The 20,296-nt window shown below is 40.8% G+C and overlaps 1 protein-coding gene across 3 annotated transcripts in view; it reads right to left on the reverse strand.

Moving 5' to 3' along the window:
• Positions 1-16,208, reverse strand: part of RPTOR (regulatory associated protein of MTOR complex 1) — a 290,490-nt gene extending 274,282 nt beyond the window's left edge. For all 3 annotated transcript variants that reach the window (XM_075071909.1, XM_032797289.2, XM_032797288.2), the window contains exon 1: positions 15,528-16,208. In XM_075071909.1, the coding sequence (XP_074928010.1) occupies positions 15,528-15,689 (162 nt within the window). In that variant the 5' untranslated portion in view covers positions 15,690-16,208. The remainder of the gene's footprint in view (positions 1-15,527) is intronic.
• Positions 16,209-20,296: the final 4,088 nt, after the last annotated feature.

The raw sequence follows: 20,296 nt of genomic DNA on the forward strand, positions 1-20,296 counted from the left end.
AGCCCTGGTAACCCCCTTAAAACAGGGTCACAAGTTGTAAGAACCACTTAGAGCATCTGCTCTATAGCAGTGCAGCTGCGCCGTTGTAAGCTCTGTGATGTAGCCATAGCTTAAGTGGTAGCACAAGTACCTTCCACCTGAATAAGAGTCAAGGAGCTTTTCAGGCCCTGAGCATACCTCATTAATCAGCATCACACACCACAGCAAAAAGACAGGTCTCGTCACTATATCTAGTCTGTGTTTAAGGTATGTACAACTCATCACCTTGTTAAAATTAAAAGGTTTAATAGAAGTGAGGTGTTCACAGAATGTTCCTGACACCCCATTAAAAAAAGTCAAGTGGAACACGATATAAGCAACTTGGGTGTGGCAGGTTTACTGGGGAATTCTTTGATTGTACTTAAGAGCTACTCACATAATTAAAAGCAGTAAATATACCTCCGTTTTCAGCACAGAATAGAATAAATTTCTAGTTACTCTAGAAAAAATTCTGAAGGAGCACAGCAGTGGCTATCAACCTTTCCAGACTACTGTACCCCTTTCAGGTGTCTGATTTGTCTTGCGTACCCCCAAGTTTCATCTAATTTAAAAACTACTTGCTTACAAAATCAGAAATAAAATTACAAAAGTGTCTCAGCCCACTATTACTGAAAAATTGTTTATTTTCACCATATAATTAGAAAATAAATCCACTGGATTATAAATATTGTACTTACATTTCAGTGTATAGTATAGAGAGCAATATAAACAAGTCATTGTCTGCATGAAATTTTAGTTTGTACTGACTTTGCTAATGCTTTTTATGTAGCCTGTTGTAAAATTAAGCAAATATCTAGATGAGCTGATGTACTCTCTAGAAGATGCCTACAAACCCCTGGTTGAGAATGACTGGAGTAGAGGGTCACTGCAACAGCAAGCACTCAGCGTCCAGCTCAAAAAACTTTCAGGTCCAAAAAAGAATGAAAATGTGTGTGACCCATGTTGGAGACTACCAAAGCCAATACTCAGAAGAAATCTGCGAACCACCCTTCCAATTCCCTACTTGTGTAGGGAGAGGGAAGAAAGAGAATTAGATAAGCATTTACAAAGCATTTCAAAAAGGTTCACGTAACCTCCTGTCTGTCAACTACCAAAATGTACACAATGCCAACATAAAAAAAAGCGGTAGTTGTCAGAAGAACAGATGTTTCCCAGTTTTCTCCAGAAGAGCTTCATGTGACACAGCGCACTACCACCTGCCTATATACCACTGCACTAGAGTGCTACCAGTATTTACTAACATTTGCCACGCTTGAGAAACAAGAGGAAAAAACTCTCACCCTGAGAGACATTTTAATTAAAATATGCAATTTACAATTAAAGTCCAGCACTTCTATACTGATTTTAGGTTTCTGTAGACACGTGCGATGGGGCATTAGCAACCTACTCCAAAACAGACATCAGTGATTTTAAGCAGCAGTAACACTGCACAACTCCACTCCACTCTGCCATATGTTCATTTACTTTCAGTGCTGGAATGTTGGTTTTATCAGCTATGCTAATCTTTCTCCAAAAGAAAACATTAAACATTCTGCACACATAACACATACCTCCTCTCAAAAATTTAATATCCTGTTTCCCATTTTCGAACTTAGCTGTTAGTCAAATTTCAGTGCCCTGAAGATGTTCGAGGTGGAAGTGGAAATGGAAATGTATGGAGTGTGATATTTTCTCTGCTGCGATCTTCTTGCATCTGAGAAATGTATGTAATGAATGTAAAAAGTCCTGCTTCTCCAAGTACAGGAGGAACCAAGAACAAAAGGAGCATTTTCATCACTTATAGCCCCAAGCCTCTTTAGACAACAGCAGACCCAAAAGCTCGCTCTCTCTAGCTCAGGGGTAGGCAACCTATGGCACGCGAGCTGATTTTCAGTGGCACTCTCACTGCCAGGGTCCTGGCCAGTGGTCCTGAGGGCTCTGCATTTTAATTTAATTTTAAATGAACCTTCTTAAACATTTTAAAAACCTTATTTATTTTACATACAAAACAATAGTTTAGTTATATATTATAGGCTTATATAAAGAGACCTTCTAAAAACTTTAAAATGTATTACTGGCACGCGAAACCTTAAATTAGAGTGAATAAATGAAGCACACCACTTCTGAAAGGTTGCCAACCCCAGCTCTAGCTTTTTCCAGGGTCACACTGCACTTACAAACTATTGCGTGGTTTTCTTCCTGCCTCAGTCTCTCTCAGTTTCTGTTCCCATCAACAAGATTTTAACTCAACCCATAACAAAGTTTCACACAGCTCATAACAATAGAAAGGGATACCCTTTTGAATGAAAAAACAAAACAGTAACAATTTGCTGTCATGCCATTCACTAATACTAAAATCTCTCCACTTTCCAAACTGCCCCTCGTCAAATTAACGTCTATTTCATTTTCATCATATTAATACTGTATTTCTACAATGTATTACTCTTGGTGCAAGTATAATTAGAACCAAGTACCCTCATGGAGCTGTTTAAGTGAACAAATCTCTTGGCCATTTCTGTACAACAAACAAGTGATTTTGGTAAATTAAAAATTACATTTTTACCCCTTCCACATTGGTTGAGCTGAAATACTGAAATCAAAGAGCTGGTCACTGATTTTGTCAATCGTTATACTGAGAGACTGACCTAAGTCAATGCACAGCCAAAGGTCTGACTTGTCTCCAAATTGCTAATGTAGAAGAAGAAACTCACCATAAAGTTTGCTGGGCATGCAAGACAGTAGAGAACAAGGGTGATCAGAGCAAGGGGACTGAATAACTGTACCACTGTGTGCACTTTTACTCAGCAACTACCAACATGCCATAAATTAAAAAAACAAAGAAACACAGAGATACAGCCACAGAAAGAAGGTGCGGGGGGGGGGGGGGGGGGAAGGAATGCTGTTGAACAGGGCTAGATGGGGTAATCTTAATATCTTCAAAATTAAGGGGACATCATTTGTGGTGTGAAGTTTGAAAGTAGCAGAACATTTTCTTCAACTATTTCAATGTAAAATTGTGTTGCTTTACATCACCATTACTGACATAAAAAACTGATTATACCAAACACATGAAGGACCCTCTACTAATGTTCTCTGAACTTATATTATGGAGTTCAAATGCTGATTTCAAGTAGGATTTATCTTAAACACCATGCAGAAAAAGGCATGCACAATAATAAAACTTAACTCAATACATGATTGTGCATACAGTGTAACTACAACTTAAGCATACCATTACACATAGTTTCCACTTACAATTGTGCAAACATATTTTGAAATTTAATTCCCTTACGTTTCCTATATGAGTAGGGCCCTACCAAATTCATGGCCATGAAAAATGTGTCATAGACCGTGAAATCTGTATAGTATAGGGGGAGACTAGCATTTCTCAATCTGAAGGTCTCGACCCAAAGAGGGCTGCGGGGGCATGGGGGGTGTCACAAGGTTATTGTCTCCTTTACTTCTGCACTGCCTTCAGAGCTGGGTGGCCGGAGAGCAGCGGCTGCCGGCCACGTTCTGAAGGCAGTGCCCCACCAACAGCAGGACAGAACTAAGGGTGGCAATACCATATCATGCCATCCTTACCTCTGCACTGCTGCTTTCGGAGCTGGGTGGCTGAAGAGTGACGTCTGCTGCCAACAGCCCAGTTCTGAAGGCAGCAGTACAGAAGTAAGGGTGTCAGTACTACACCATACCATGCTTATTTCTGCCTCACTGGTGGCTGTGGCGCTGCCTTCAGAGGTGGGCTCCTGGCCAGCAGCCACCACTCTCTGATGCCCAGCTCTGAAGGCAGCACCACCACCAGCAGTAAGGATGGCAATACTGCAACCCCCCTACAATAACCTTGGAAAAAGAAAAAAAAAACCACCACAACCCCCCTTTTGGGTTAGGACCCCTACAATTACAATGCCATGAAATTTCAGATTTAAATAACTGAAATCATGAAATTTACTATTTTTAAAATCCCATGACCATGAAATTGACCAAAATGGACCATCAATTTGGTAGGGACCTATATATGAGAAATCAATACAGGTTAAAGCAGGAGTTATCATGACTTTCCATGAAGCAGACAATTAAGCCTTGGATAAAAAACAAAAACTGCTGCATTGGTTTATTGCAACACCAAAAAAAAGCTCTTCCATTAGCCTAGCTCTAGGGAATTTTGGTTATATTGCAAACAACGGGATGGGGTACTTGGGAAATGTTAAACAAAATGCATGAGAGAACTATGGATTATAGACTTGGTAAATTTTCAAACTTGTATGTCCACAAACTCCCAGCTGAACTGGGAAAATTCTAGAGGCGGTGACAGAGATTATCCTGTTTGAATTGCTACTACCATATCAAGATTAGACCCTTTTCTTCTAAAATGTGTGAATTAACTACTCTGATTGAAGAGTGAAGTCCTCCCTCTCTTTAGGCACAAAATGCGTGTAGACATAAGCAGAAACTGCAAACTTTCCAACTCTACTCCATCAGTGCAAAACAGAAGCCTTAACTTGGAGTGATCATGTCTATGGAGAAGAGGACATTCAATCTATAGCTTCAATAATGAGATTGCCAACAAAGCTCCCCATTAATGCCAGTTTTGGGGGTGATCTTTTGTGATATGGATGTTTGTTCACTAGCAGCCAGTCTTACCCACCAAATCATTTTACAAATGTCACTGAAGAGCCATAACTACTTTTGGCCATAATTGAACTAAAATGGATTTCAACCATTAGCCTGGAGGTGAAAGAATTCACATCATTAGCAGTCCTCAAAGCCATCCAGTACTCTGGCGTGTTTTCTTCCTAATATCCAGAGTTTGTCTTCATTTAACAGAGACAGTTGAGTCATTTGGATTTAGATCCCAGTCTAATTGACAAGCATCAGACCTATTAAATTCTGCACACCGTTGGCACTCCATGATCACCTGTGCAATCAGTAATCACAGTGAACAACCCTGCACAGTTTGATTACAAATGTGACCTAGTGTAAGGAGACTTACAATGATTATTTCAAGCTGGAATAATGGTCACCAATGTCTATTAAATTATTTAAATATGAACATACATAAAACATGAGTCAAAGTGTAATTTCAGTGCTAACCCTCCACTACACTTATTATGCTGCCATGTTCCATTAATATTCCTGTGAAACATGGAACGTTTAGCAACCAAGCAGTTAAGCTCTACAAATTTATTTGAATTAAGAGCATTCTTATGCAGTACTGTTGTTAATCTACATTTCTGTAGAAAACCAATTGTCTGCCTATGCCGGTTCTCCTAAAAGCAGGATTTAATTCTCACTGTGCAGGTTATAAAGCAGCAAAAAAAAGTTGTTAAAATAAAACCACTATAACTAACTCTTTTGCTCTCTGTGTATTTCAGAAATCAATATAAGTAAAATGTGGCTCAATTTAAATGTTCTGACTTTAGTAGCATCTTGTCGGTAAAAATCCAACATATTTGAGATCCTTTTATTTTAATAAAGTTTCATGACTTACTTGCTACCAAAGGTATGTGATTTAATTCAACATTCAAAGCATACTCCCAACTCCTTCTGATAAAACAATTCTTTAAATAAATAATAGACAAAAGCAGTGTCACTCTGCTGGCACACATATTCCATAGAACCAGAGCAAGAAGAATAAAATCTCTGCAAAAGCAGGCCTTCTTGGTGAAAGGGGTAACGTTACAATGTTCAGTCATTTTAATTACATTTACCAATGATCACTCTTAAAAATCGGGAAATAGAGGCTTTCCCCTTCTTACCCAATTCCTCTCTTCTAAAGAACTTCCCTTTCAGGCCTCCATGAGATCAAGCCTTATACAGCAAGAAAAAGAACACCATTTTACTCCCAAACCCTCATGGGATAGTTTTCTGTAGCTCATAGTAAAATTAAAATCACTAGCCTGCCAAATGGTGCTATGAAGAGACCTGGATCTGGGACTGCAGGAGACAACTTCCATATTCACTATGATGGTTAACAGCCTCTGTGTATGTGTATTTGGGGGCATGGGAAAGAATCCACAAGCACCCCTTTTAAGTGTGGTCTAGAAGTGCTTTCTGTTTACCCATGAAAATCTGATAAATTAGACAGTCTCATATAGCTGTTGGCTACATCCCTAATTAACGTGCATTCTGGTTATTTACAGAAGACAAGCTTTCTATCTCAAGCTCTTCATAAACTGCTCACTGCAGTGTAAAACACAAACCAGAAGATAAACACAAATAAGACCTCTCCAACTCTCAATTCTCCCTTTTCCAATTGTTTGGGAAAGAGGGGTTTTGTAGCACACTCTGAAGGCTAACAGACCTGGCCTCTGAAGGACCAGGGATAGGGGCCAATTCCAAATGTGAGGCTCCTGAGAGAAAACAAACTCCTCCCATTTACAAGGGAACTCCAGCTTTAGCAGTACAGCATGAGGAAAAAGTATTTCAGGTAACCTAGTCTCAAAAGCTATTAGATAATACACTACATTTTATTACTTTCTCCTAGACATTCCAGCAGAACTTCAGCCACTTCTTGCCTGCCATTGTCACCACCAAAAGGAAAATTATGAACCCTGACCAGTATACATAGGGACAGATAAGGCTGCTTAGAGGGATAAATAAGCAGGACAGATTGATTTAAATCAAAGCCATTTAAATCACCAATTTGAATCATGATTTAAATCACCCAAGCAGGAAACCTTAATTTAAAATAAGCAATTTTAATCTTGTTTTGTATTTGTATTTTTTAGTTATTTTCCTGAAGGCAGGCTCATCTTCTTTGGTTGGTAATTATTAAAACATATTGATTTCCAACTAAATATAGACTTTACCCTAAACTAATGCTTCTTTTTGCTAACCAGGATGATACACTATAGCTATACGCATTTATTTAAACTATTATATAGCTTTACATATCTTCACATTTTTTATTTTTTCTGCTTTTTATCTTAGAAAATGGTGAATGTTTCATACTATATTCACTAGATTGTTATTTGTGTCAAGCTTCATTTGGAAGGAAACTAGAATTCAATTAAAATGCACAAAAACAGAATGGAGTCTTATTTGATTAGCTAAATAAAACTACATTTAAGTGTGCATAAGAAAAAAAGCTTCACATGTTCTGCATTTAAAATCAACTGATTTATTAAACAGAGGAAGTATTATCCTTAGCTAGTGAACTGAACTGATAATGTACCTAGTGACCAGAAACACAAGTTTTAACACTGGCACGTCTCAGCCTCTCACACCTAGCTTTTATGCATAGATTGGATAAGGAACATAAACTTTCTTAACTCCCAATCTATTTCTCAACTGTGAATGAACTAGTCATTGAACTGAACAAGTTGAATAAACTGAAACAAAATGTTCTCTCTGCACCTGCCACTGCTATCAAAAGCTCATTTAGCACTTCAACAAAGTCTGGTTCCAGGTGATTAGCCAGTGACTTCCTCCAGTTCAGTAGGCTGATTTCATAATAACTTCACCAGCAAACCCATATTGCTTAATACTGTTTTTCTGTATTTAATTTAAATTATTTTAATAGATTATAATAAAGTTAGGCCTTAATATAAAGTTGTCAATTTCAAATTTTATTTTAAATAGGGTTATTTAAAAAAAATCAACCTATAATTAATTCAAATTTTAAAAATCATCAATCTTTATCTTCCCTTGGACAAGGCGTCACAAGGTGATGCCAGAAGCCAAACATTGCTTTCCAATCCATCAAAGACAGAAACAGACCAGAAAAGTAAGCTGTAGTGAAAAGGAGAGAACAAACTGGCAATCTGATTGAGGAGAGATTAGGGAAAGGACTGCCTACTAGCCCCCTCAGCTGATTAACAACCACCCCAATAGGTACCAAAGAGACTGAGCCATGGCTGAAATGAATGTGGCTGAAACATGAAATTGAAAGAACAGGGGGAGGGTATGCTACAGCAAGCAAAAAGAAAAAAGAAAAAAAACGAGAGAGAGAGAGAATGGATTTTCAGGAATCACTGAAAGACACAAAAGGAGGGGAAGACATTATTAGGGTAGTATGTGAGGCATAACAGAACAATGGAATGAAATTAAGAAACAGGATGAATATCAGGGAACACTTCTTAATAGGGAAATCTACTAGACAGTCAAATTGCCTCCCAAGGGAAGCCCTATTATCTTAATTATTTAAACTTATAATAGTGAGAAATGAATTTTCAGAGACCAGTTGAAAGTTGTGCCTTACATCACTGGAAAGGTAGTTTCCCTTTGATTAGCTGTAATTTCTCAGATTCTACCTATAACTCCAATGCCATAATAATCTGGTTATTCTGGATACCCACCTCCTCATAGGTATTACCTCCACTAGTTCAGATACTAATATACTACTCCTGGAATAGGTCTTCATTTTCATGATCTACTTAATGGAAACAGAAATATAACAAGTGCACTTCACTCTTCTGTTTGAAATGAATCTTCTCTTAAGAAAAAAAGCAGCAACTGTACAGTATGTATACTGTTTCCTTTATTGCTGTTTTTTACATGGATCCAAACATTTTCAAGTAAGTGAAAGATGCAAATATTATGTGGCTCTCAAGGAAACTTAGAGAACTATCAGATTAGCATATTGGGACCTGTCATGGGGGCAGATGTGTGTTCCTATATGCTATATTATGTTGTTGTTAGCACAGATAGGGCCTTCACAAAATTAAACAAAGACTTTGGGTCAGAATTTCATATGGGCTTTCAACAAGTGACTTAAAAGCATGAACTCCACTGAAAGTCAATGGGATTTGGCTTTCCAAGGGACTTAAGAATTTTGGAAAATTCTACTTTAGAATTTTTTCCCAAACAAAACTGTGCCTTTTAAAAAAAAAAAATTGGAGCCTTCAGTATGCACCACTTAAACCCCTCTAAACTGAGAACTCCCCTGCATATGCGCTCATACACATTGCTCTAAACACATTACAAATAAGATCCCTTCTACAGCGTTGAAATCTAAAATTCCTTGGTGCTTCTTGAAAAGAAAAGGGATAACTACAGGCTTCCAGACATCATTCTCTCTCTCATTAATGCAGGTTCTTAAGTCCAACAACTCCTGAGCTATTACTAAGCTTGTAACAGTTGCTATATCTTCCTGTACATTCATCACACCACTATCTCACAATGGTCCACACAGAAAAGGTGTTCTACACAATACCTGTCTGGTCTCTATTTAAATAAAGTTACTTGCTTTTCTGGATAAACCAGTAACCTTTAATGATCATTTCTGATGGGCTGCAAGAGTTACTGGCAATAAGAACTGGTTCAGTATTTTTTACCCTCTATTCACCTACAATTGTTTATACTTTGTTTTAATCTATGTGCAGAATACCAGGGTGGAGCTGACTTCAGTTTGCTGAATGGCAGGGGATGATTGAATGTTTAATAAATGTCAATTTCTTTAATGAAGCACCTGCTAGATTTTAAGATCCATTCCTGGTGTTTATTCACTACATGAAATCATAGTAAGCATCTGTGAGATCACAGTTGGTTGCTGGGGAAACAAACACCACAGGTAGGAAAAAAGCAATAGAAGCAGAAGACATCTAATAAAAACATACCAAAAATAGTTACTGGGATTTGGGATAACAAAGGGAGATAAAGAAAATACAGAAGACAAACAAAATAGTTTCTAAATTAAATTGTCCAGTATTTTAATTGTTCACAGTATATCTCTATATTCTAGTAGGAAAAGCGGCTAGACACATATGAATGGCAGATGTGTACAAAGAATACCTGATAAAGTTAATCAGATTCACAGTGACTCCCATCTATATGCTACAAAACAAAACACCACAGATCCCAAGACAAAGAAAAGCTCACTTAACACAAGTGACAAAGTTCAACGTAGAAGCACCAACAATAAAAGTTTTGCGGCCTGCGCTATACTGGAGGTCAGACTATCACAATGGTCCCTTCTGGTCTTGGAATCTATGGATATTTATGGTTCAGAAAACTTTACTGCCCAAGTTGATGGTTCAAGATTTGCTCCTGTCTTCTTCAGTTAAAGAAACAGTACATAAGATAAACAATAATTCTGCAGTTGCATTCACACAGGGACAGCCTTGCTCAGACTGAGTTGCACTGTACCCCATGAAAAGCTTCACTGAAAATAATGGGGCCTCTCAGTGAGGAGGAGAGTGCCACTTGGCATATGAAGGATAGTAGAATCTAGCCCACAACAATTAGTGTAACCATTTTGAAACAGTTTTCAATAAAATTAGACATTCACTGTGATTATGGTATACATCAGGGGTCGGCAACCTTTAAGAAGTGGTGTGCCAAGTCTTCATTTGTTCACTCTAATTTAAGATTTCACATGCCAGTAATATATTTAAATGTTTTTAGAAGGTCTCTTTCTATAAGTCTATAATATATAACTAAACTATTGTTGTATGTAAAGTAAATAAGATTTTTAAAATGTTTAAGAAGCTTCATTTAAAATTAAATTAAAATGCAGAGTCCCCCGGACCGGTGGCCAGGACCCGGTCAGTGTGAGTGCCATTGAAAATTAGCTCGCCTGACGCCTTTGGCATGCGTGCCATAGGTTGCCTACCCCTGGTATACATCATTACCTGATGAAACAGAGTTAGATTTGGAGCCACTCTTATTTGAGCATATACTATAAATCAATGAGAATGGATTTCAGGAGCCTTGATCAGGTCAGTCTCGTTCCTGAACCCTGACAAGAGAACTTTTCAGGCAGGGGAGGAAGATAAAGTAGAAGTCTCATAAAAGAACAGTGGTCAATGAGAATCTAAGTAGAGGGATATAGTTATCATACACCTCAGTTCAAAAATCAAAACACATACGGAACTGTCTACTCTCTTATTTAAGGTGGACAATGGGATTTCAGCTGGGTCAAGCAGAGCTTAACATTCTGTGCCAGATTCAGTTTGGATTCTAATCTTAGCCTGAACGTTAGTCCCATTATTGTTTTGCCAAACCAAGATTTCAGCAGGTGACTCTGACAGCTTCAAGAACCCTACCTGCTATTCTTCAGTCTGAAAATCAAAAACTGTGTATTCCCTCTACTGGCTCTGTAGCATTAACTGACATACTCTGTTCCCAGTACTGTGTTCTCAAAAGAGAGGATGCTGGGGTACAGACATTCTGGTATGACAAGATCCTTAGAGCCCTGCACAGATATAAAATTTGTATCCACATCCGATCTGAGGGCTGCATACATGGTCCTGATGTGGATATCCATATATTCGCAGGGCTTTAAAGATGCTTACATAACTTGTTTTTTTTATTTAGTGGCAGCAACATGCTTAATTCCAGCTTTGTTTAACAATATGAGGAAGGGGAAACCCAGAGTTGACAAGAAAAAAAGGCAAACTAAAAATATTTTCAAACTTTGTGAAAGTTAGCATTAAATATTAAAAATGGACTTGCCCTTTCATGTGGTGGAATCACCACTCTTTGTAATTGCTTACATTTTGATGGACTCTTCATCTTTAATCATACATGCTGAACTACTAACTTCTGCCTTCATCATGAAGGCTAAAAACTATTTTCCACAAGGACATTCATACGCATTAATTATAAAAAAATCTTTTTTTTTAAAGTATTAAATTTAGTGCTCATGGAAGGTGTCCAATTGACAATACTAGAAATCAAAGTCTTCTAGTTCAAACACCACAGACCTGGCATAGCACGGGCAGTAGTAATGCAAGCTTTTCACATACTGCTCTGTTAATACACAGTAACTCTGACTTGGAAAAATCCTCTAGTGCAAAACAGTTCAGATTCTACAGGCCATTTAGTCCTTTGCTTCTCTGCTGAGTCTATCCACACATGGGTGTAGTGAAACTTAAGTATATATATTAAAAAACCTAAAATCTTAGACTATAAGTACAGACCTCCTTTTATATTACATTCTGCTTGTTCAAATATAAAATGTTACAAAATTAGAAGTGTACTATGTATAGAATACCTTTAATCTGCCTACCCATTCTAGACTAACAGATACTTTCATCCCACAATAACTTGGTGCTGTTGCACTATATTTCTAGTGTTAGAAGTTGCACAAAATGTTTTATTAAAGAGAGAACGTCAAGGCAGACCGGCACAGAAAAACCATCCAGCTGTGTTTTGGTTTACAGAAATATGCAAGTCATACTGCCACGCTGTGCCAACTTGTGAGAAAACTAGGTAGGAAACTTACAAAAATTTTGTCTGAAGGCGTTGCAGGAGGACAGGATTCTTGTATTTTTCCTACCTTGCCTGCTCATAAGAACTGAGTGCACAGGCACAAGCAGCAAACTACCAAGTGCAACCTGAATGATCATGAATTCATCACCACCTGTTTGTCATTAATGATAACCCACATGCATAGCAGAGACATGTCAAGTTTGTCTAAGATGCAGCCTTCTTTAGAAGAGCTGATAAGATTTTTCAGGATCAGGAGAATAGTGGATGTGTATTTTGTTTTGTTTATTTTTAAGTAGCACTTTTACAGTAGATTAAGATTTGGGCCAGAAACAATCATCACATCCTTATAATGAAACAAATCTCACTTTTGTGCATCCGACAAAGTGGGTATTCACCCACGAAAGCTCATGCTCCAATACGTCTGTTAGTCTGTAAGGTGACACAGGACTCTTTGCAGCTTTTACAAATCTCACTTTGATACTGTACTATTTTTTTAAGTGACTTCTAGAACATTTGTTGTAAAATGAGAGAAGTATAATTCCGTTTACCTAAAAATCTTCTTTGGCATAAAGAACTCATGGATAAGCAGGAAATAAAGAACGCTGTATCCAACTGAAACTACAGTTAATGTTTTGTGCATGAAAAACAGAGTTTGGACAGGACATGAGTTAACACTCTGATTCTTAGTATGAAATGACCATGTCAATGCAAACACGAAGATCCCACTGCACCATGACCTGCAGAATCTGCCAAAGACAAGATTAAAATCCTGCAACCCTCTATGGAACCGCATCAAGACCCTTACACCAAACTTCGACACTGAGGCTCAATAGAGAGTCACATGGAGCATTTCAACCACTCAAAACAAACAGCTTGTCAATGACCCTGCTGAGAAACCACCAGGTTTTGATTTATGTCAGAAAGACTGGTGCGGATTGATTCGCATCAGGACATCCCATGGGAGACATGGACAAACCATCTTTAAATGGAAAATGAGGCAAACACCTGTATGTGACTTTGGTCACCAGCCACAAACAATGGAGCACATCATATCTGAGAGTTCCCTTCATTCTTTCACCAGGGGCCTGAAGGACATTCACCAGCTCAGTGCTGCAGCAATGTGCTGGCTATCAAACCTAGATAAAAATTTGTAGTCATTGCTACGTACCCAAGCTGTACGAAAGAAAAAGTGTGCAATGGAGTTATTAATAAGCACAGAGAAGTCTCTTATGTGAACTGGAACTTCCAGCATCTCAGGTCCAGCTGAAATTGCACCAGGTCCAGAGGATAAAATGGCTAGATCCACCCCCACAATGTCCCCTGGACCCAGAACTGTGTATGGACAATAGGAACCATGCAGTGCCTCCCTTCCCACCAGCCAACTGGCCTTTGGGAAAAAACTTCAGGGAGGAGCCATCCAGAAACTAAAGTAGGCAAAGCAGATACAGAAACAGTTTAAGCAGGAACAGAGGATATTTTCTACAGTTCTGACTGGTCTTGGAGCAAACACCCAACCAGCACAAGTAAGACCAACCTCCTCCTGCTCAGTCTCTTTACCTCATCTTCACTCTACACCAACCCCCTTCCTCGCCTTCTTGTCCCATGCACTCTCTCTGTTTAGCCAATACCCTAACACCCCTTCCCCCTCCATAAACACTGTGGAACTAACATGACTGCTGCCATCTTTCTGATCATTCTACTTGTACATTATATCCCTTTCCACTACCGTTTGTCTATGTTGTCTATTTAGACTAATTCATTTAGGGCAGGGATTGTACTACACTGTTTGTACAGTTGGGGCCCCAATCTTGGTTCGTCCCTAGGCACTACTGTAATGAACATGTTTAATAAATTGTCTCAATATTCCCACAGATTTGAAGTGTCAGTGGAAATTTGGAGAGGTTCTTTGAAGGGGAGGTTATTAAATAAGAATGACACGACAATTATGGAACATTCTGACATCACAATTGTATTACCATAGTATCAAGAAAACCAAAAATAAGATGACTTATTAGGTCCCATCCGGTCCATCTCTATAGGCCCAATGCAGAACTGCTTCCTGCAATACAATTTTCAAGATTACAATAATAATTAATTGAGAATGTTAGTTTTTTAATTTTTCAGGTAGCTGTGGATTTGGAGACACAACAGGTGTCCATACACAGACACACACAAAGGCAGTATACGCCCAAGATCTCAGAAATTCTATAGCTCACGGCCGCTTCTGAGAGTAGATTAAGTACATACCCTTTTCCTTCCAACATTTAGAGATTTATATTTAACCAGAAAAGTTTAGCTGCAGCATACAAGCTACAAAGGACTGCATGGGCTTGACAGAGAGGTCTGCCTTTTAGTAACAAAACTTAGTACAGCATCAGTTTAATGTTCAAAAGATATTTGGTCAGGAGACAATATCCTGCTTGACAGGTAAACATGTCTGAGGATCAAATAGACATTTTCCATCTCAAAAATATTATGATCATAATACTGTTCTGGTAAGAATGCATTACTCATATATTCCATGCAACATCCCAAAGAAGGACTAAACCCTCCCCCTCGCACAGGACAACTTCACAAAATATAATGTCTGCATTTACCGCACTGTCTGCCCATACCATTAACTCAGGAGTGGCCAACCTGAGCCTGAGAAGGAGCCAGAATTTACCAGTGTATGTTGCCAAAGAGACACAGTAATACATCAGCAGCCCCCCTCATCAGCTCCCCCGCTCCCAGCACCTCCCGCTCACCTGATCAGCCCTCCCTCTCCCTTCGCACACCTCCTGATCAGCTGTTCCCTGACATGCAGGAGGCTGGGGAGCAAGGGCATAACAGGCTCGGGGGGGTGGGGGGGAGCAGGAAGGGGGGGGCAGGGCCTGTGGCAGAGCCAGGGGTTGAGCAGTGAGCACCCACCGGCACACTGGAAAGTTGGCACCTGTAGCTCCAGCCCCAGAGTCGATGCCTATACAAGGAGCCACACTAACTTCTGAAAAGCCGCATGTGGCTCCAGAGCCATAGGTTGGCCACCCCTGCCACTAACCTGATCCAGAGAAGTATATTTTAGGATGTCATTAATTCCACTACTTTGTCAGGAGGGCACTAGTTTCAAAGAAACTCAATGCGGCTACTTAAAATGCTTATAATTAGGAACTGTAACCAACATTCATAATCTGTTAATATGTTCACTTCCACTGTAGTCATGCAACAAGTGCATGGGACCACAGCAAACCTGACTACGGGGAACAAATAAACTCAGTGATGCATCCAAAAGCATGCTGCAGACCCTGGACTAAAACCAGAACCTCCTCCTATCCTTCCCCTTCTCCCCCACAAAAACCTCTGCCCCAGAGCATTACCCGGTCCTTCATCCTCCAGCTCTGGGCCAGAGACTTGGAGCCCTCGATCTTCTCACAGTGCCGCTTCTTCATGAAGGCCAGAGGCAAGTTCCAGTCAGTCAGGTCTGCCTCATCCTCCTCCCCGAGCCCCAGGAGAGGGGACTGCAGCATCTCAGACTCCATTGGGGACAATGGTGCTCAGCAATCTCCAGCCCAGCACACACGGCGAAGAGGAAGGGGCCGGTGCGGTCCCTATCCCAGGAGGGGGGTGTTCGAGGCGGAGCTCTGCGTGTCCCTTTCCCACGTACAGGGGGACAGCGGGCCCCGTCCCAGGTGTCTGCAAGGGGGCTCAGCGCCGGCGAGTCTCCTCCTCGGGGGCGCCTGCGGACAGCAGCCCCGGCCGAGCTCTGAGGAAGGCGGCTTCTCCTCGGCCTCGGGGAGGGCTGAGGTGTCGCTAGAAACACTCGGGGGGGACCGGGCCTCTAGCCTCGCGGGCAGTGCACGCTCCCCGGCTGCTGCGGCAGGCGCCGAGCTCGGCCCATCGTGCCCTCCCCCGGCTCCTCCTCACATACACCGGGCCTGGCGGCTGGGCTGACTTCGGCCCCCGTGGGAGGGGAACCGGCCTGCAGCGCCGGAGAATTAAACTCCCCTCAGCAGCACACCAAGGAGGCGGCCATATTGCTACGGCCCACAATGCACCGCGGGGACGGGCCGCCGCGTGAGACAAACCAGGCCGGCCGCGTTCGGGATCGCAACTACAGGGAGGGGAGGTCCAGGGGCTGGGTTACCAGAGCATCATCTTAGCCTGCTGGCGGTGCCCAATCCCTGGTGTAGGGGTGTCATGGGTGATCCCACTCAGCTTCCCCCAAGCCCCGCAGTACCCCTAAATTGCCCAGAACACCACCCCCAAAACACTATAAATTCCCCACTGCACCCCCCAAATACCCCAGCCTTCTGCAAAACTCCCCAGTGCCCCCCAAATCCCACACAGCACCCCAAAGACCTCATACTCCCCAAACTCTCCAGAGCCCCACACACACACAGCGCCCCCAAAACACCCCACAGCACTCCAGAACGCAATATGCTCTACTATTCCAAAAGCACTCTCTAAGTCTTCAAACTTCCCTCAGCATCTCCAAAACACTCCAAACTCCCACCACACTCCTCCAAATACCCCAAATTCCCCATAGCACCCTCCAAATTGCTCCAAACTCCTAATTGAAGCCCCCAAAATATCCCAAACTCCTCACTGCTCCCCCCCAAAAAACATTCAAAACTCATTATATCAGCTCCATTATCCCCACTCCTTACAACAGACTTCCAAACTCCCTTAAATGCCCCCAAACATTATCCAACAAAATTTCCACAGCACCCAAAACAGCCTCCAAACACCCCAAAACTCTTAACATGCCCCCCAAATTTCCCCCAAACCCTCCAAAACATTGCTTCAACACCCACCAAAAAAATCACCCTCCAAAAGCCCCACCCAGCAAAGCCCCACAAGAGACAGAAGCACATCCATAAGCAAGCCCATTTACACAAAAAGGGCACCACGCTATCTAACCCAAGAGAAGGAGAAGGAAGGTACTGGGCTTGGCATAAGAGTCACTGTTCCATTTTCTGTATAACCTTAGGGTATGTCTACACTACAGCAGCACAGCTACACCACTGCAATTGTGCCACTGTAGTGTGAACATTTCCTACATGGACAGAAGGGGCTTTTCCATCAGTGTAGGTAATCCACCTCTCCAAAAGGCAGTGGAAGAATTCTTCTGTGGGTCTAGCTGCATTTACAAGAGTGGTTAGGTCAACCTTACAAGTCACACGGGGCATACATTTTTTCACAGACAAGTCAATCTAATGTTTAGCTGTAGACCGGATCTTAGTTTCCCTGAGTCTCAGTCAGTATTTCAGGCAAGTCAGCATTTTTATGTCAAAAACTGAAGGCAATAAAGAATGCTCACTGTGGCATGTGGTTGTCTGGGGTGAGGTGAAGTGGGTCTAAAAATAAAGGTGTCCCTGAAGTTTTAGAAAAGTGGAAATTTGTGTATAATTATTTTGGAATAAGTTGGTCACAAAGTGTGTGTTGGGGGGGTGCTATTTTATGCAGATAGGACATGGGGCAGGAGGTGAGATGGGTTATTCACAGCACTTTGAAGTTAAAACTTTTCCAGATATTAGTTTTCTGCCTGAGGTTTTCAAAGGTGCTGGGATTTGTTTATATATTTCAGGCTTTTGTAATAAATTGTGCAGAAAATTATGTAATGAAACAAAAAACAACCTCAAAAGAAAGTAAATTTATGATGATGTCTTTTGCTCTAGGGGAAACAAGTAAGACCTTGCTGTCCCCCTTTTTTCTCAGCGAGGAAGTGAGGAAATGAAAGGGAAAGCACAGATGTTTTGACAAACCCACCAATATATCTTCCAGGGCCTCTAAGTCACTCCTGGTAATTGTCTAACCATACTGTATTTTCAGCTTGAGCCTCTTCGGGAGGAACTGTTAGACATAATGCCCTCTGTGTTCTTCTAATGATATGGATTCACGGAACACAGAACAGACTTGCTCATCAGTTACCATTGGGGCCCTAAAAGCAGACACACTCAAAAACCACACAATTTACATTGCTATCACTCAAGACTCACCACAACACTGATCGCAAAGCAGGCTTTTCAGACAAGTTTATACCAAAATGTACAAATTACATTCCTGATATCCTCACATAAGGAGAGTTTGTAAAATGAAATCTGTCTGTGATTTTAAGTCATGGGCCCTGACTAGTTTTACACCAGTGTAACTCTGTTGGGCCCCATTCTCTGTTGCCCTGTACCAGTGCAATGTGAGTGGACATTGTTACTAATCTGATGTTACAGTGTTTTACACCCACTCACATCTGCTTTGCACGGATGCAAAGAACTGCAAAATGCAGGGAAATGGAGAAACTGGATTTACTCCTCATTCTCAAATGGTGTTCAAAACACAAATGTTGCTCTAAATGGGAGTTCTCTTGCCCCATTCTTGAGAGTGTTTCTCTTTGATGGCAAGCCAATCAAACTCCACTCCTATTTGCATTTTAAATACTTTTACATATAATTTGATTAATAAAGCCATGTTGCATTTGCCTAAGATTCTAGCTATATTTTTATTCATAAGCTACATTTTAAAAAATACACCAACATGCTGCCAACAAATGGCTGGAACAAGAACATTTCCTGGAAAGACTAAGTTTCTGGGACAGCTAAAGGGGCTTTTTTGTGACTTTGATTTATTGGTTGGGTGAGCTAATTTATTTATTTGTATCTGATTATTTAGTGCTGATCGGTTATCATAATTATGTGATTGTAAGTCTAATTAATTGCTAGGGCACATAGGTATTTATTATCATTTAAATAATATAATAAATTAATTACCTCCTGTCATAATAAAATTATAAATGCTAGGGTAACATCCTCATTCATCATAACAAAAACACCCAGGAAAACATCTTCCTTTTAGGAGGGCTTAGACCACCTGAGCCTGCACTTATTCTCAATGCACAACAGGAGAAATCCGTTCAAGCCAGTCTTTGATAACCCAATGAGTGTCTTTGCCTGTTGAATTTATCCCAAGTTCCCTCTAGGGAATTCTTCTGCAGCTTCACTCAGTGATGTAATTGGGCTCTGCACGAACCAGCAATATAACCGCAGCCTGCTACGTGTCAGCATCACTCCACTATGTTAGCGTAGATTTTTAAAATATCTCATTTTAATAAAACTCCAGTCTCTTAAATCCACATTAAGCTTATGGTGCAACCACGTGTTGGCTAAATTCTTCCCCTGCAAACCTAATGTCTGTCCCCTTGTTTATATATCACATCTGTGGAAACATAAATCCTACTTAAAGTAAATTGTCAAGAGTAATTACCTGAACATATGTGAGATATGTAAAAACTAAAGCTAAACATGCCCATTCTGTCCCCAGAAATGTGCAGGCTGCAGTTTCATCAGCAATCCGAGGTAATCACAAGAAAGCCAAGGGCAAATGAACTGACAAGTACTGGAGGACAATATGTATCCCCAGGCTGCAGTGCTTTGAAAACTACCAACCTCAAAATCCAGCCAAATGGAGGGCTGACTGCATAGCTAAGAGCCAGTCATGGTGGGGGCAGACTGGCAGCAAACTCCTTTCACACAACTTTGCTAATGCATCTCAATCCTGACCCGCAATACCTTTTATTATCCCAGCCACATGTTTCCCACACAGCTTGGCCTGAACCACTCATATCACGGGTTATTCCAGGCCTAAGGCAGCATGCAGCCCTGTCAACTTGCTTCAGTTCTCTGGCTGCGCCAGTCCTATGACCACAGGTCCTGAGGTAAACAATAAGTGTTAAACTGAAATGTTAAAAACTTTCTTTGCTTTAGAATAATAGGCTCATAGAGGAGCCCTACCCCATGTAAAAAGCCACAAAGAATCCTGTGGCACTTTATAGACAAACAGTCGTTTTGGAGCATAAGCTTTCGTGGGTGAATACCCACTTCGTCACCCCATGTAGTCATTTACACCTGCACCAAGAACGTATTGGACATGTACAAGACTGCTGGAGCCAGTGTGGGGCACATTCCAACTTGGCAACATTTTACATTCACTTGCTCTGGGTGTAAATGGCTACACAAGAAACAGGGCAACAGAGAATTAGGCCATCTAGATTTCTAGCCTACAGGGGGAAAAAAACAGTAAAAACCACATAGTTAACTGTGGAAACAGGTGTTGCCAGCAGCAGGTTTATGTGCACTGCAGATCCACATGGCTA

This window comes from Chelonoidis abingdonii, chromosome 13 (assembly GCF_003597395.2).
Source record: "Chelonoidis abingdonii isolate Lonesome George chromosome 13, CheloAbing_2.0, whole genome shotgun sequence".
In the NCBI taxonomy this organism is placed as follows: Eukaryota; Metazoa; Chordata; order Testudines; family Testudinidae; genus Chelonoidis; species Chelonoidis abingdonii.